This window comes from Vanacampus margaritifer, chromosome 5 (assembly GCF_051991255.1).
Source record: "Vanacampus margaritifer isolate UIUO_Vmar chromosome 5, RoL_Vmar_1.0, whole genome shotgun sequence".
Lineage (NCBI taxonomy): Eukaryota > Metazoa > Chordata > Actinopteri > Syngnathiformes > Syngnathidae > Vanacampus > Vanacampus margaritifer.
In genome coordinates this window covers 19,512,636-19,528,842 of record NC_135436.1, presented here as the reverse complement: position 1 = coordinate 19,528,842, position 16,207 = coordinate 19,512,636, and the positions used below count along the sequence as shown (strand labels likewise).

General features: G+C 37.3%; 2 protein-coding genes and 2 long non-coding RNA genes across 4 annotated transcripts; 2 read left to right on the top strand and 2 right to left on the bottom strand.

Moving 5' to 3' along the window:
* Positions 1 to 397: 397 nt before the first annotated feature.
* Positions 398 to 6,140, bottom strand: dhx40 (DEAH (Asp-Glu-Ala-His) box polypeptide 40). The gene is made up of 18 exons (XM_077565837.1): positions 5,992 to 6,140; positions 5,394 to 5,827; positions 5,143 to 5,288; positions 4,942 to 5,061; positions 4,039 to 4,275; positions 3,748 to 3,814; positions 3,539 to 3,670; positions 3,211 to 3,310; positions 3,050 to 3,136; positions 2,780 to 2,962; positions 2,302 to 2,382; positions 2,067 to 2,224; positions 1,733 to 1,847; positions 1,528 to 1,636; positions 1,354 to 1,448; positions 934 to 1,003; positions 615 to 843; positions 398 to 524 (listed from the first exon to the last, which is right to left on the bottom strand). The coding sequence occupies exons 2-18, from the start codon at positions 5,563 to 5,565 to the stop codon at positions 403 to 405; spliced, it is 2,223 nt and encodes a 740-aa protein (XP_077421963.1). The 5' UTR covers positions 5,566 to 5,827; positions 5,992 to 6,140; the 3' UTR covers positions 398 to 402.
* Positions 5,854 to 12,565, top strand: LOC144052064 (P2X purinoceptor 5-like). Its single transcript, XM_077565838.1, has 12 exons — positions 5,854 to 6,358; positions 6,815 to 6,965; positions 7,074 to 7,145; positions 8,683 to 8,758; positions 8,939 to 9,035; positions 9,302 to 9,379; positions 9,464 to 9,602; positions 9,684 to 9,820; positions 9,897 to 9,990; positions 11,706 to 11,771; positions 11,858 to 11,940; positions 12,017 to 12,565. Exons 1-12 carry the CDS (start codon positions 6,222 to 6,224, stop codon positions 12,063 to 12,065), a joined length of 1,179 nt encoding a protein of 392 aa, XP_077421964.1. The 5' UTR covers positions 5,854 to 6,221; the 3' UTR covers positions 12,066 to 12,565.
* LOC144052066 (uncharacterized) lies at positions 8,543 to 10,645 on the bottom strand. Its single transcript, XR_013294143.1, has 4 exons — positions 9,662 to 10,645; positions 9,439 to 9,580; positions 9,092 to 9,240; positions 8,543 to 9,010 (listed from the first exon to the last, which is right to left on the bottom strand). It is a non-coding gene; the product is annotated as an uncharacterized LOC144052066 (long non-coding RNA).
* Positions 12,566 to 13,078: 513 nt separating the features above from the next.
* Positions 13,079 to 14,508, top strand: LOC144052065 (uncharacterized). Its single transcript, XR_013294142.1, has 3 exons — positions 13,079 to 13,245; positions 13,942 to 14,046; positions 14,154 to 14,508. It is a non-coding gene; the product is annotated as an uncharacterized LOC144052065 (long non-coding RNA).
* The last annotated feature ends 1,699 nt before the right edge of the window (positions 14,509 to 16,207 follow it).

Here is a 16,207-nt window from a genome sequence, read left to right as displayed (position 1 = left end):
TTTTTTTTATCCATTTTTATGAAGATAATGCTGTCTTGATTGATATTGTAAGCAGTGTCAATCGAAACAAAGCACAATCCATTTTAGATGCACACATGTACCTAATGCGACCTGTGAGTGGATTTTATATTGTTCCTCCCTCACATTGAATGTATACCCTGATGAATAAAACAGGCACATCACTAATTGAAGGGACGGGCAAAGATAGAAGCGTTATTAAAAATGTATAAAAAATATTTATTGTCAGGATGTAAATAAAAACAAACATTTCTGGACACTGTGAATCGGGTCCATTACGCCCATGCATATAACAACCTGTTTTTGCAATTATGTACTGTATTGTCCATGTACTACTCTGTAGTACACTTTTTATTCTCACTAGTAAGACAACAAAGCGCATTGTCAGAGATCTTTATTCTGCAGTCTTTGCAGCTTCCGCTGAAGATAGCGAGCGCGTGCGTCACTGACACTGCTTTCATCGTTTCGCTTCTCCACTTTCTTCAAGGCATCCTCAGCAGAAATCTCTGAAATAAAACAGATCATGCAAACAATCAACACATGCAAGAAAGTGGCAATTCCCTAAAATATAGTGAATTTAAAAACAATCGAAGGACCTGATTGCCTTTTGGCAGCCTCCCTCGTCTCCCACTTGGTCACCTCCTCATCAGTGACTTCTTCTCTCGCCACGCTGCTTAGTTCATAAACGTCAACCTCGTGCAGTTTAGGCAGCAGATCCTTCACCCACTCGTATCGGATGGGACATACCGTCCTTACGTACACGCGTGATGTCACCAACACGTCGTGGAAGAGAATCCAATCCATCTCCATCTCCTTCTCAAACAGCTGGGAACAAAAAGGGGACACAGAAGACATCATTTAGAAACAGCGAAGGTTTAATAGAGGTAGTATTAAAGAGAATTAGAATCATCTTACCGATGATGATGGATGAATGTGAACCATGGATCCATGACCATCCATTGTGCAAAATACTTTTCCAACAGATCTACACAACGTAAAGAAAAAAAAAAAGTCTGAACAGGGTACAGTGTGCACTGCTCAACGTCATTTAATAAGAAAACACCCTTTCAACTTACTTATTGAAATGTAAATTACAGCAAGTGTTTTGGAGAAGAAGGCTAATATCATAATTCAAGCCATTTACCTCTCCAACGCCGGAGTTTTTTTTGTTTTTTTACTAGTGTATTGTGACATCATAGTAGTTTTTATAGTGGCAAGAGTTTTGGCTTTTGGGACAAATCATTCCAAATATAATTGATATCAATGGGGAATTTTCATTTTCATTTAAAAAACTGCAACTTCAACAGCAACCTTTGAGCTTCAACTGAATATTACCTTCTGGCAACATTGGTGAAATATCCTGAGCACAGACACCGTCTAAAGAGTTCATTCTTATTGCCATGAAATTTCTCCTTAGGGAAATCTCGCCTCTGGAATGATAAACACGAGATTAACATGATGGACCAAGCAGCATGAGTTACCACAGAATAACATTTTGTAAGTATGTACTTGTTGCAAGCAGACGAGGATGTCACGCAGCTGAGTCTCCACACTAAAGGCAGACTTGAGCGCCCTCCAGTGGATCCAATTATCCTTGCACCACACTGATGGTCTTTCGCTGCGGAAAAAAAGAGTGAGAAAAACAGAATTTGTGCAGGAGGAGACTAAAACAGAGAAAATAACAAATAAGCTATGTTCAATTTGTAACCAGTACCTGGATTTACACTGTTGAAACACACTAAGAAGCGTTCCAAAGTCGTTTATGCCGCCGCTATTGTCCGCAAGTGCTCTATGACACTGATCGGCCTCTTTCTGCTTCTCAGGGTGGCCTGGATGAGAGATGAAGCGGACACATTGACGTTAAACCTCACTCTAAAAACAATTGTAAGCGAAATAATATGCTTGTAAAGGCATCAAATGATTAACTTGGGTGCAACAAGGGTTGTTAAGAAAACTTTCACCGCAGAACTCTACCCATATCTTCCGTGAATAGCGGACGTTCACCGTCTTTGATACTTTTAAAATTATGATGCAGAGTTAATTATTACCAGGCCGGATGAATATATTCTCTACAGACAACATGGCGGCCACGGGGAGCAGCAGGTCCTGGCAGCCTTGCGAGGCGGCTTTGAGCAGTGCCCTGGTGAGGCCCGGCTGCAGGGGGAATTCCACCATCAGCTCCCCCAGGCGAGTCACTCGACCCCTCCTGGCAGACAGCCCATTGTGACAACCAGCACTGTTGTGCGAACGATCCCAAAAAAGGCAAAGAGCGCACAAACAAACCTGTCGATAGCATCAAACTGATAGAGCTGTTTCAGCGCCTCCAGGATAAACCTCTCTTCTGGAGGGTCCAGATAGGGAAACCTTTGGAGAGAAATGACCACAGCTAAACAATGTAATCTGTGAGATGTCAGAAAAAGTTGAAACCTCTAAAGAAGGCGGGTGCAAACTTTTGGTTGATTTAAAAAAATAATAATAATATTTTTATTTATTTATAAAAATATAAAAGCAGATAGCCCAAGTCATTCAAACTATTTCTCATTTCAAAATGTATTTGCTGAACTGAATACTTGTTTAGTGAAATAAACACTGTCAAATGTTTTGTGGTGGTTTTCTTTAAATTCACTTATGTCCCATGATAAATAGCTGGGAGTTTCCAGGATTTCTAGAAAATTTATTTTTTAAATTATGACAACTTAGAAGTCAACCACTCGCACACAACTGATTGTATTCAACCTCAGAGAAGACACATGAGGTATACCTAATGACATCATGCACACCCAAGCACTTAAGGGTAAGGACCACTGCAGTCAAACTCGTCCTCTGGATCTCCGGAATCGTATATTCCGGCATGCATTCATCCCAGAATTCCTTGGTATAGATGCGAAAACACTTCCCAGCAGACGTTCTTCCAGCACGGCCTGCTCTCTGCTGCGCTTCACTCCTAACGGAAGCAAATCACCGAGTAAACTAATCAGCTGTCTGTCGCTGGCAAAAGAAGCAGATTAACCCATCAGGAGATATGACTCACTTTGAAATTGGCACCACTTCTAAAATGTCCATGCCCACCCTGGAGTTGTGGTTGAGTTGTTTCACAAAGCCGCAGTCTATGATGTACCTGGAAACACAACCCAGCGACTTTATTGGCATCTGACCTGGCTCGTGACAGTTGCATAATAGTAACATGCTCACTTTATGCCATTGATGGTGAGAGATGTGGCAGCAATGTTGGTGGCCACCACACACTTCCTTATTCCCGGAGGAGGAGGTTGAAAGATCTGCCTCTGTTGCTCTGTGAGGACAAAAAACATTCAAGGACAGTTCATTTTAAAGTGGAAGTATTCCATTGGGTTCGATTCATCCATTCATGTGGGATTGTAATTTGATTCCATACAGTACGGCTCAGTTCAAGATGGTATGATGCAACGCGTTTCTTTTTGTCAGTAGCACTGTGCTTAAAATGAGAAAGTGCTATATTTCATATGGTTAATAGAACAAAGTGGCTGTTGTATGCATTTACCAGTTGGCATGGAACCATAGAGGGGTAAAATAAGGAGCCCATCCACAGTTTTGTCCTGTACATCATAGCGGTAGTCTATAGACTCAGCTTTCTCAAACAGAAAATCACAGGCCCGCTCGATCTCTACCTGACCTGTCGAACAAGGATGCCTCAATACAGTTTAATGTCAACAGGCTAGATTTATATGTCATGTGACGAGTGTATCTGACCTGTTAAAAACACCAGAATATCGCCAGCCTTCTCACTGGTGTGTACATCCAGGGCCAGAGACACAACCTAGAGAGAAACAAAACAATACTTTTGAGTGACACTGGCAGAAAGGTAGATCTGAATAGCAAACTGCTACAATTTGAAATTCAAGCAAAAATCTTTTGTAAATATATGGCTCAATAATTAAACAGAACTCATACTGAGAGTGAGAGGTGTTTCTATTTTGTCTAAAGGTCCATTAGATGAACAAAATGAAAACATTTTGTTGCATTGAAAGTTCAGGTTTGTACCTCTTTTACATAACCCGTGCTCTGTAGGTCTTTAGGTCCCACAGCAGTGCCTAATGTGCAGGTGACAGGAAAAGTCCTTCCAGGGATAACAAATACAGGGCAGTCACCGAGAAAGGCTGAAAGTTTGTCTGTTTCCATGGTGGCGGACATCACCACCACCTTGAGTGGGAAAGCTCGGCCCTTCATAGCTTCAGTCGGATTAGAAAATACTTTTTTCAGTAAGCCCAGGAGGATATCCTGAAATGAAAAGACAATCTAGTTAAGAGCGTACATCATTTGAAGTCATTACAAAAATTACCGGGACGTTTGAATTGTATTAGAACAACGCTATAATTTTACCAGTATTAAAAAAAGATGCGGCAAGCAAAAGGAAATTTGAAAAGGATTTGGTCATAACTTTTTTTATGAGTATAAAGTTAGAACACAAATATAAGGAATTATTTTTTAGCATAATAATTTTATGTGAATTAAAGTCTAATTTCATCAGAATAATCTCTTCATATTAAAAATCAATGTTACATGAATAATATTTTCATTTTAGTCATAATTTGAGGAATTTTTACTATTACAAGTAGACATACTGCGAGGAATAAAGGTCTACATTTTACTTGAAAAAGTCATATTTTCATCAGAAAAAAATCACAATACAAGCAGTACAACTACAAATGATAATACATTACAACAAGCATAATGTTACAAACTGGTGACTGTAATGTCTTTATCTTTATAATACATGTAGCAAAAATGTAATGTGCATCTTTTGACACAGATTACAAAGTATTTGTGGGAATAATGACATTTGCTCCTTAAAATAATCACTTTATTCGCATAATACGTTTAACTTTAGCCTTGAATTTCAATGTGGCCCTAATATATTACTTCATTGTTCAAGAGCAGACTCACGGTGTTGAGGCTTCGTTCGTGGACCTCATCCAAGACCACCACACTGTAGTGAGAAAGTCCAGGGTCTGCCAGGACCTCTCTTAGCAAACAGCCATCCGTCAAGTACTTCAAATCTGTGTCCTGGCTCAATCAAAATGTAACATCACATCACTTTGTCTCACAATACTTTCTGCCAGGGCTGGCTGTGTGGTGGTCGCTCACCTGTGTTGTGCAGTCGTCAAAGCGCACCTGGTAGCCCACTTCTCTTCCCAGAGTGCACTGCATCTCATGGGCAACCCTCTGAGCCACCGTGATGGCAGCCACCCGGCGGGGCTGGGTGATGCAAATTTTGCCATTTTTACAAAAGCCTGCCAACGAAACACGACAATCACACACCACGCGAACTAAACTGGCGCACATTGACGCAATCGCTGTTTAATAAACAATGGCAACGATGATCGCAAGGTGGTTACCTGCTTGGTACAAATACTGTGGAAGCTGCGTCGTTTTCCCACTGCCAGTCTCACCGGTGACTACTAAGAAAGTGCTCTCCTTTACAGCCTGTACCAGTTTAGCTTTATGCTTGTAGATTGGCAACTGTTTTGACTCATTTTCTTTCGGGTGTTTCGCTGTCGATTTGGACATTACTGGTCCGGAATTTATTACATGAAGTAATACAAGTCGTATACTAAAAAAACGATATAGTTTGCTATAATGCCCGCCCAAAAAACAGCAGCGTAATCTTTTTTATAAAAACTGCGTCTCGTCAACAAGTCCTACCATTCGGAAAAGGCACACTCAACGTTTACTTCCGCAAACTGTCCCTTTGTGTTTTCCTATTGGTCTATCAGTAGACACGTGGCCTGGACACAGCGGAAACTGCCAGCTTGTGACGTGCGTGAACGCGCTGTACAGAAAACAGAACAAATTACATATTACTTAAACAAACACAGAGAAACACAAAGAAACTTTCAACAGTTAAAATGAGCGATACGTTTACATTTTATTTTTTTTTCTTAACTTGTATACATTTTGATACTAGAGTTACGTATGTATTATTTGTTTGATTACCTGCGCCGGTGCGACATAACGATAATAAAGGCGCCCCACTCTAAAAAATCACAGCACAAAAACTGCATGACTGGGCAGGTGGTGGTGGGTTGGACGTGGGAGCGAGCCACGGGTGATAACCAACTGGCTGTCAACCTCCAGTTGCAGAGATGAGGCAGGCGCGAGGTGTTGACTTCCGAGAGAGGGGGTCACGCCGACACATTACTTGACAACGTCATATCGTTCTCAGGATGGCTGTGAGTGGGTGTAAAGGACGACTTTTATCTTTTTTGGACTACAAAACGGAGAAATATATAGTGGCTAAAAATAAAAAAGTTGGGATTTTGTACAGAATCATCCAGTTATCGATCATCGGTTACATTATAGGGTAAGTGAGACACTTGTCTAGTCTGTCTCCTATTCCATGTTTGTTCTGATACTATAAAACTGGCGGGCGGCTCGCACCCTCACTATGATGGTCCCCAATTTTTCTTCTACTACTGTGGACTCCCTCAGACTCGTGTTTTGTCTCCCTGAACTTTAGTCGTTCATAGTTGTTGTTGTTTTAAATAATAATAATAATTACAAAAAACAACAACACTTTTTCGTGTTTCTTGTCTTTTTTTGCAACCCCCAATTTTTCATGGTTAATGTATAGTTGAGGTTTATCAGTGTTTATTTTTATGATTATTATTTTTTTTTTTGGTATTTTGGAGGTTTTGTATATTTTGGTGTACCCCACCTCTCGGGAGTGGGGGGTTGGGCGGGGTGAATTGAAAAATTATTTGTAAAATTCCTTTGATGAGAATCCAAATGCCGTATTCGGGGTTTTCTCCCCACTCAGGTGGGTTTTCTTAAGCAAAAAGGGCTACCAGGAGAAAGATGAGGCCATCCAGAGCACAGTGATCACCAAACTGAAGGGGGTTTCAGTGACCAACACCTCCGAGTCAGGTGTGCTGGTTTGGGGGCCAGAAGACTACGTCATCCCACCACAGGTGAAAACACACGTATGCACCCTCAGGCGGGTGCAATTGAGATCATCATAAGCATAAGATAACAACAGTTTAATTGTTATGATTACCTACATTGCTCTCTACATGCAGGGTGAAGCTGTTCTTTTTGTTGTCACTAGTTTCTTGGAGACCCCAAATCAGAAGCTGGGATACTGTGCTGAGGTATGAATATTTTACTTTTACTGATATTATTTAAAATGTTTTCAAAATATTCTAAATTATTGAGATTCACCTGTATATATGCATTGTATGTACAATCTGGAGGCAACTCGAAAATTCATATGAATTTCCTATTTTCAGATTAGGAACATGATGAGGATAAACGGGATAGAGAATGGATGGATTATTAAAAAAAATAATAAATAAATCAGAAGCAGAATAATGGCCCCAGAAACGTATCTCTACACATATTTGGATTCTACTAGTAGTTCAAGTGCCTCTATTTAGCAAGTCAACGCACCAGAAAGTCACCGTGTACTTTCGCCATGCCTCTTCACAGCTCGCGCCTGTGCCGAGCTGTCACAGAGTGTTTACTTTCGAGCTGCTTTATTTGCCCTCTTAACGTCTGATCATCTGGAAACTATTCTGGACAGCCTTGGGTGTGAGGATGCCATACACTCACTGGATGGATACTCAAAGTATGGCCAAGGGGCCACATATGGCTCTGTTCTTGAATCCAGCCAACAGAGCTCTTAACTATCAAGAGTCCTGTATGTTGCATTAAAATGGCTGCGAATGAGTCGCGGCTCTACTCTTGAGGTCTCTCCCTGGATGACCGAGCTTCTCACCTAGCGAGCTTGGACACCTAGTGGCAGAAAATCATTTCAAGCTGCTTGCTTGTATCAATCTTGTTTTTTTCTGTTTTTTTTTTTAAAAAAAAACGAGTTATGTTCCTCACCCTAACTTCTATACTACGATATTTGTAAAAGGTTCCTGTCAAGCATGCTCACTGCCGTCACTCTGGCAGCAGCCAAGAAAAACAACCAACTTGTACCCGTGGCCCCCAGTCACTGTGCTTGTGTACATTTGTCTGCTTACGTAGTTCTGTCCCTATGAATCATATTGCATTTATACAAAGTGGTGTGACACTTAAACATAATAACTCATTTGCAACGGTGAAGTCACGCCAGGGCTCTAAAGCAGTTTTTTTTTAAAAAATTGTTCGGTACTTCGGATTAAGAAATTTAGATGTATCAAGTATTGCCATAACCAGTTGATACTGAGCATAAACTAATGATAAATAACGTGTGCTCAGTGTTTTTTTTTTGAGATGTTGTTTTTTGTACACATTGAAATGAGGCCTGATCATTTCATTATTTTCCATACAGAGTGTATTATCTGTTGTTGAGCATAATTATACAGACTGGACCAATGATTTGTAAACTAGATAACAACATTTCTTGTAAAAATGTCATGTGTCGGTAAATGTCATTTTCATAATAATCAAAATGGACTTTAATAGGGACAATGGAGATAAGAAAAGGAATGGATGGAGAATAAAACTGATTTATACAGATGTATTTATGTTTAAAAAAACAAGCTCAGTTTTTAAAGGCTGTTCTTAATTGAAACATAAATGACCTTGGTTGACTCAGAAGTGGGTCAAGACTTAAATGTGGGTCCTTAGGCTGAAATGACTTGAGAATCCCTGGTTAAATTAGTAAATTAACGTTTTGGTGCTTATTTTGTTTGCTCCCAGAGCCCCAAAGTCCTGGATGGACTCTGCCAGGAAGATGAGGATTGTGAAGAGGGAAAGCTTGTGGTGTCTGGTCATGGTAGGACATTCCTTAGCCTTAAAATTTAACACTCCGCACTTAACACTTATCATACAGTTAATTAAAGAAAATATACACATTCGGCATATTAGCATGTTGTGAGAGCTCATTGGGTGTGCCATGGGCTGGCCTTTGGAGGAAGCACTGTAGCAAGTTGACTTTTTCTATTTTTTGACCAAGGAATCATGAGTGGACGATGCGTATGCAGGGATGAAAACTCCACTGGAGCCTGTGAAATCTTTGGCTGGTGTCCTGTTGAAAGAAAGTTTAAACCACAGTAAGAAGCCATGTTGTTTAGATTGGATTATTTTCAGTTAGCTCTATTGGATTTACCTTCCATTAGACATCAACACGCATCCACCCATCCATTTTTTTTTTTTTGGGTAGCGCTTGCCCTCATTATGTTAAATAGGTGACCATTGGACCCTTTTCCAGTTGACTGGCCACTAATCATTCACCCACCATCCTGCCCGTATGCAAACCTGGATGAATAAAAAAAATCGAGCAATGTTTGGATGTCCACGACTTTCTCCTTTGTAACAGGTCTCTGCTAACGAACGCAGAAAACTTCACCATCTACATCAAGAATTTTATACAATTTCCCAAATTCAAATTTTCAAAGTAAGTTCTTCAATATACACAATGAACACAAATCATCCAAAAAGTGAACAACACTTTACCACCGTGCTTTCTTTGTGCTCTGAGGTCCAACATTCTGGAGACAACGGATGTGTCCTATCTGAAATGCAGATATGATGAAAAGCTCCATCCTTACTGCCCCATCTTTCGCCTGGGAGACATCACGGCACGAGCAGGATACAACTTCAATGACATGGCAACATCTGTCAGCGTTTTTAATCATTATTATTATTATTATATCATGTTATCACATCCACTACTAACTAGACGTATTGTTTTGCACAAGGGTGGCTCCATCGGCATCCAGATCCGGTGGGACTGTGACCTTGACAAAGGTTACTCCGAGTGTCACCCGCAGTACCAATTCAGTCGCCAGGACATCGCCACTTCTAACAAGACAATTGCAATGGGATTCAATTTAAGGTTATTTACAATTCAAGAGAACGTGATCCTAGTGCATTTAAACGTTTGATAATTGTATGATTATACTTTCAAACAGACACACTCGGTATTATAAAAACTCAGCAGGCGAGAGTTACCGATCTCTATATAAAGTCTATGGAGTCCGATTTAACATCATGGTGAATGGGAGGGTAAGCAAAATGTGTTACTTTCACATGAATGCATGAATTAATTTTACATTATAGTTACATATTACATATTCCATGCTGAAGTTGCTGTCCTGTGTAGCATCATGATATTCTTTAAATTTACAAAAGTAATGGAAAAAACCCCATAGAAAGTTAATGAAAACACCGATGAGGTTTGTTTGAGGTGTATTTCACTAAGAAAATACAATTGGGTGTAACTTGTAGGCAAAAGCCAATTAGTTTATATTTTATGTTAATATTTTCTTGACAAGCAGGTCCACAATGTAGCATTTCTAGTGTTGCCAAAGTTAATGCCTTAACTAATTACTTAATCACAAAAAAACTATCACATTAATCATGTATTAACGCAGATTAATCACACTCACTATTAATTTTGATCCTTTAGCTGACAGCGGATGGTTACGGTAAAGGCAGCACAGGTTGTGTTTGAAGCAATAAACATAACTACATGCATGTTTGCGTATGACATTCAGAATATTTGTTCATGTCAAACTATTGAGGATTCCATTTTAAATTATGCAAGTAATTAACTGATTAGAAAAAGAGGATGAGGATAATTTTTTTTAAAGACGTCCTCATAAATGTATAAACTAAATGATGAATAATAAATGTAAATAATAAGACAATAATAATAAAAATAAAAATAATAAATAAATAAAAAACTTCATAAATGTCACATATACAGGTGCTCTTTAAATTTGGCGGGCAAAAACATTTTGATAAAAAGCCTTATTAATAAATTAATCGTTATTAATCAAAATTCTAAGATGTGATTAATCTGATTACAAAATGTAATCGTTTGACAGCTCTTCTTTTTTGATCAATTTTAATATGTTAGTATAAACCTATGTGACATACATTTTGAAATAAAAAATAATTTGAATGTCTTTATTTACTACACAAGACAACAGTATTTAGCAACCTATGTGGGTCTCATGAATGGACCTGAAAATGAAGAAATAAAAGCTTGGAAAATGTATCATCATTATTGATATAACGGTGAAATGATATAACATCTTGATGTAATATTTAGTGTCATTACCAAAACATTTCGAAAAAAAGAGCAGCATAGTACTTTGATATATTATATAATTGCTATTTTAAAAATTGTCTACATGTTTTTTTTTTTTAGCTCAATTTAATAATTTAACCACAGAAATGTTATTGTTTATTAACATTTAACTGTATACGTTCCATATTTAATTGTAATTTTAGTCTATAGTGGGAAATTTTATTCTCAATCTGTTCTCTTATTTATTAGTTAGAATTAGTATTTATTAATATGTATTTATCACAATGGTGAACTCTTACACCATAATAACACCGCTTATCACCAAACAAACCCCATATGTGCAGTGGAGAATGGTAAAGGAGCATCAAAAACCTTCAGACTCCTGCTGGAAAGAGAAAAAAAATTCAAGAAATGTCTCCTAGAGCATCTGAACATTATTTGGGGTTAATCTGAAACACTTTCAATGGTGGCAGCTGTGTGCGGATTCCCCTTTAATATCCACATTACATGCCTATTTTATTCTAAAACAAATACATTGGGTACACGTAAGTTTAAAGGTGTGACATCATTAATTTGATAAATGGAGCTAAAATGAACTTAGTTATAAAATGAATATAATTTTAAAATGCAATTGTAGGAACTTGGAAGGAATATTGGATCTAAAACATTCTCTCATTGTTCTTAGGCTGGAATGTTCAATATTGTCCCCACAGCCATCAGCGTCGGTTCAGGGTTAGCTTTAATGGGCGTGGTAGGTAGCAGCCATCTTTTATTAACATCGTTTGAATCATTAATTTGTTTTGGATAGTTGACACAATGCCAGTTTGAATTCGACAGGGAGTGTTCTTGTGTGACATGATCCTTCTCTACATCATGAAGAACGGCACCGCTTATCGAGAGAGGAAGTTTGAAGGGTCCCAGTATGTGCTGCAAAAACTTTCTGCACCACTCACACCACCGATGCTATATATGCTAATGTCTATTTGTTGTCCACAGACAGTCAGCATCTGGAGACTGCCACGAGAAGACCAGTCTGGCGTCTTAGCAATTTAACTTTGCATTGTGTGTACATTACAAATGTGAGACTTTTCCTACTAATACAAACAAATATTAATTTGCCTGTGCTGTGGTGTGTGTTTACTGTTGAGTGAGTTTTCCTCCCAGGTTTGCTTGAAAAAGAGTCAAGGCCCAACTATTGTAAACGTTAAACCTGTTTTATAGTAACAGATACGCTAACTGTTAGCCTAGCTTATTCTATTTCTTCTTCTTCTACTACTACAACTTTTACTATGGCAGTAAGAACACACATTGATTCCCCCCTTGTAATTTGTGGGGTTGATCAGATTTTAAAAGTCGGTTAAGATGTTAAAAATTGTTGCACTTAACTGAGGAAACGGATTCATGGTGAAAACTGAAATCTGCACGTGTCCTTTCCTTCCTTGCCACTAGATGTCACTAGGGCTATAAAAGTGATTTCCTCAAAGCATCTTTCTTGAAAATGCATTCTTTCTGCACCAATACTAAAACAATGATACTGTTTTGTTGGCAAAGGTTTTTGTTTAACAATTAAATAGAAAGGCTACACAGCACTACAACATTTCTTCTAATGATATAAGACAATGCTAATTAAATTACAATCTTCACCTTCTTTTTAAAAATATTTTCAGAATTGCTTTTAAAAGTATTTTTTTTAACATTTGTTTACATTTGTTAGATAATAATGAAATGGATAAGAAAAAAATCACTAGCCTTACACTTGACATTTAATAAAAAATATTTTCTGAATAAACATTTTGTTGAATATATGGTATTTTTAAAAAATGTAAACAATCATAAGATAGTGATGCAATGTCCATATATATATATATATATATATATATATATATACTCTTGTTGCATTCAGATGATATGGAGGAACCAATGACCCAGTTCACTTTAAAACACACCCAAGTGTTTGTTTTTCTCACTTCATTCCCACGAAAGGACGTACACGAAAGACTCATATCTGATTGCAGATTCCACTCAGTGGACAATACAATTCGAAAAAGAAAGTACAGTAGTGGAATTTAGCAGACAAGGAAGTGAATAAGCGATTTAGCAGGTGATTTGTCAGTATAAATGGTGCTACGGCCGAGTGTTTTTCCCCACATAAAGACAACCCCATCCAGACAACATGAAGGTCCTGCTGTTCATAACACTGCTGCTGCTGTTGTGTGGCACTCAAGGTGAGACACAATTTAATCGTTATACCTAAAAATGTCAAACAGTTTACCAATAAACATTTAATTATTATTTGTATGTGTGTGTTTAAGAAAATACAATTGGATGTATGTAACATGTTGACTAATGCTGATGTTTGTATTTTAAAATGCGATTTTTTTCCTTTTTAATTAGTATTTCCTTCACTCCATATACATTAATTTTTTATGTTGATACGTGATAACACACACATTTTTTTTAATGTTAATTTTTTTTGCGAGAGTTTAACTAACTAAATAATTTAATCCTTTTGATCCATTTGATCGTTAGTTAAAATAAATTTATGTTAATGTTTGATAAACTTACATGACATAAAATTTGAAGGAAAGACACATTTTCGCTTCTTTATTAAGGAACATTTTTAGTAACTTGTGTGGGTCTTCAGAATGGACCATAATATGAACTAAGTTTTTGTTAAGAGCAGGAATAAATAGAGAAAAGGCACGTTTCAGATCAATGCTAGCCTAAATCAAGGTTTAGTTGAAATTTTAACATAGAGCTAGTTCATTATGGCAGGAAGCAATTTTAAGATGGCTGAAAGAAAGTCAGGGTCACCCACAAGACTCAGAAAGGAAGTGATGATTTACTGCAGATTGGGTGCCAGTGATCTGCATCTTTCATGAAATGTTGAAAGTCATTTGTCCGTACTGTGTTGTCACCAGTGCTCACGCTCACATGCTTCTCCTGCGTGATTCACGAAGGACAGGAGTGCACCAATACAATAAATTGCCAACCAAATGAAAATCACTGCAAGATCTTCAGCTCGGGTTTGTAGGACGTCTTTTCCTTGATTCTATGAAAAGTCCTTAAAAGTGGAACCCTGTAGTTATTAGTGTGTGGTTATTATTATTATTTTTTTAATTTTTTTTTACAGGAGATCAAATGACCAAAAGCTGCGCAGAGACTTGCATCGAGGACAGCGACACGACTTGCTGTCAATCGGACCTGTGCTCGCTCTGAACACGGGCGTCGTCCTTGTAACATCCTGCTCTTGCTTCGCCCTTCTGATTGTTGAAAGCAAGAAACACAGAACAGACTAATGAGGGTGGACAATCAATTGCTGTTTCAATCATAGTGCTAATGTTTGATTTATCTTCTCACGGGCTACAATATAACATTCAGTAGTCAGTAGCTGTGATTTATTTGGTATAGAGCGTCACTGATTTCTATGTGGGTCACTGTCTGTCAATGCTGTGATGCTGAAGTCATAATAAAAAGACGTCCTCTAATCTCGTTATTGTCTGTCAACTGTCCTATGATAACATGCCATGTAGTGATTGAATGTTTAAATGGATTTTTTTTTTTTTTATTCAATGGTCTTTGCACAATACCCAATACAAAGGACTGGAATATTGGGGCCACACGAATAAAAACATGAGCACTATGAGAATAACATCACAAAGTTGATGGTAGGGTTGATGTGACAAAATACTGAATTTTTTAAGATACTTTTAGTGGAACTTGAGAACATCCTCAACAGTGTTCATCTTAAAACATCTACCTGTATATTGTACTATATGTATTTATGATCAAAATATTACCCCCCCCCCCCCAAAATCAAATTTTTATTTATTTTATACTCATATTATGTCCTATGACAACTTTTCCTTTATTATATTACTACTTTATTCTTGTATAATCAAATTTATATTGTAATATTACACATATTATACAATTACGCTGATAAAATTCTGATTTGCAGTAATTTTAGTCTTGTAAAATAAACAATTGTTTCTTGCATTATTACAGCTTTATTATTGTAAAATTCTGACTCTTTCGTCTAATATTCAGACTTTACTCTTGTGAAATTTCAAGCTTATCTGGGAAAAAGATGACAAATTCCATTATTATTATTTTTTTTTTTTGCTGTAAAGCCACATTATTTGCATTATTAAAACATATGGACTTTTTTTGGTAGTTACAACTTTATTCTTGTAAAATTTCACTTTTTATTACTACATTATGATTATGCTTGTAAAATTACAACTTTGCTTCATAATGTTTTAAAAAATGACACCGACTTTTTGCCTCACAATATTACGACTTTACACTTGCAATATTACATTATTCTTGCACCATTTTTCTGTCTTTTTTTTTCTTGTAGTACAAAAACAGCATTTCATAAAAATTAGGACTTTTTGGTAAATGGCAAATTCATTGTCGTAATATTTTAACTTTGCTCCTGTCTTTCTTTCTTTCTTTCCTTCTTTCTTTCCTTCCTTCTTTCTTTCTTTCTTTCTTTCTTTCCTTCTTTCTTTCTTTCTTTCTTTCTTTCTTTCTTTCTTTCCTTCTTTCTTTCTTTCTTTCTTTCTTTCTTTCTTTCTTTCTTTCTTTCTTTCTTTCAGCTGTGGAAAAAACATCCACTTGTAATCAAAACAATGAAGGTGGAAAAACACTACGAACAACAGCTAAAAAAAAGGAAACTGTATAACCAGTCAAACCAAACAAACAAACAACAAAAAATAAATAAATTCTTTGTTTGCCGTGCAGATTTCAAAAGCTCCCAGAGAGAGAAACAGAAAGTTATCCGACTGGGCATAAACAGCTCCATTTTGGCCACCATATTAGAATACAGGAAATAGGCAAATAATTAGCATGATCAACAACAATTAAATTGTGAGTGATTGATGTTACAAATTATTTTCCATGTATACATGTAGCTGGAAAGTTTGGAATATGTTGCTTTTATGGTCAGTCTAGTTAGTAGGAGGAGATGGATGATTATCAGTGGAGCTATAATTATGTGTGCGGTGTGCTCTGCCATCTTGATTGCACCACACACACACACGCACACACCGGCAGCATTCCTATGCCAGGTACGATACGGTATGCCAAGATACCACAGAATTGGCGTCAGCAAGTAACAGCTACAATTAAATATGTCTTTGCAGAGTAATTATTTCATTCAGGAGATTAATCAAGACGTTT

What these genes read in the sequence shown, in the direction of transcription:
- LOC144052064 (XM_077565838.1), top strand. Translation starts at nt 6,222, where the DNA reads ATGGCTGTGAGTGGGTGTAAAGGACGACTTTTATCTTTTTTGGACTAC. An exon ending in GGTTAGCTTTAATGGGCGTG is followed by an intron (nt 11,772 to 11,857) that starts GTAGGTAGCAGC and finishes TGAATTCGACAG; the next exon opens with GGAGTGTTCTTGTGTGACAT. An exon ending in AGGAAGTTTGAAGGGTCCCA is followed by an intron (nt 11,941 to 12,016) that starts GTATGTGCTGCA and finishes TGTTGTCCACAG; the next exon opens with ACAGTCAGCATCTGGAGACT.
- dhx40 (XM_077565837.1), bottom strand. Translation starts at nt 5,565, where the DNA reads ATGTCCAAATCGACAGCGAAACACCCGAAAGAAAATGAGTCAAAACAG. An exon ending in TTGACGACTGCACAACACAG is followed by an intron (nt 5,062 to 5,142) that starts GTGAGCGACCAC and finishes TGATTGAGCCAG; the next exon opens with GACACAGATTTGAAGTACTT. An exon ending in GGTGTGCATGATGTCATTAG is followed by an intron (nt 2,383 to 2,779) that starts GTATACCTCATG and finishes TTCTCTCCAAAG; the next exon opens with GTTTCCCTATCTGGACCCTC.